Genomic DNA, 387 nt, shown 5'->3' on the forward strand with positions numbered 1-387 from the left:
TGCCAAAGTTTTAAATTGCATATAAACATTTTTCAGGGTGTGGAAAGTGATTATAAATGAATGTTGAGTGAAAAAATGTCAGACCTTGACCTATTTACAAATATGCAGGTTATCTGGCAAAATCAGCTCCCTAGTACTCTCCAGACCCCAATGATCCTATACAAAATGCCTATATAACAATATCACTTCAGCTGTCACTACTTACGATTCAACAACAAGCTGTATATTTGACAACGTTTCTGGCCACGATTTCGGGTATCCATTACGACCTCTGTAGTCACCAAGAGCGGTAACAAAACGCCGAAGTTGTTGACTGTAGTGTTCAGCCAATAGAAAGGGCTCATATTTCCTGAATCAAAATGTCCGACTTATAGCCATTGGTGACAT

At 38.8% G+C, this 387-nt stretch overlaps 1 protein-coding gene across 1 annotated transcript in view; it reads right to left on the bottom strand.

Moving 5' to 3' along the window:
- Window positions 1–387, bottom strand: part of LOC119593087 (T-cell activation inhibitor, mitochondrial-like) — a gene marked incomplete at its 3' end in the record, with an annotated part of 8492 nt that overhangs the window by 1887 nt on the left and 6218 nt on the right. Inside the window, 1 exon segment of the mRNA XM_037942011.1 lies at window positions 206–349. Coding sequence (XP_037797939.1) covers window positions 206–349 — 144 coding nt within the window.

The sequence above is a fragment of the Penaeus monodon genome, chromosome 31, assembly GCF_015228065.2.
Source record: "Penaeus monodon isolate SGIC_2016 chromosome 31, NSTDA_Pmon_1, whole genome shotgun sequence".
Lineage (NCBI taxonomy): Eukaryota > Metazoa > Arthropoda > Malacostraca > Decapoda > Penaeidae > Penaeus > Penaeus monodon.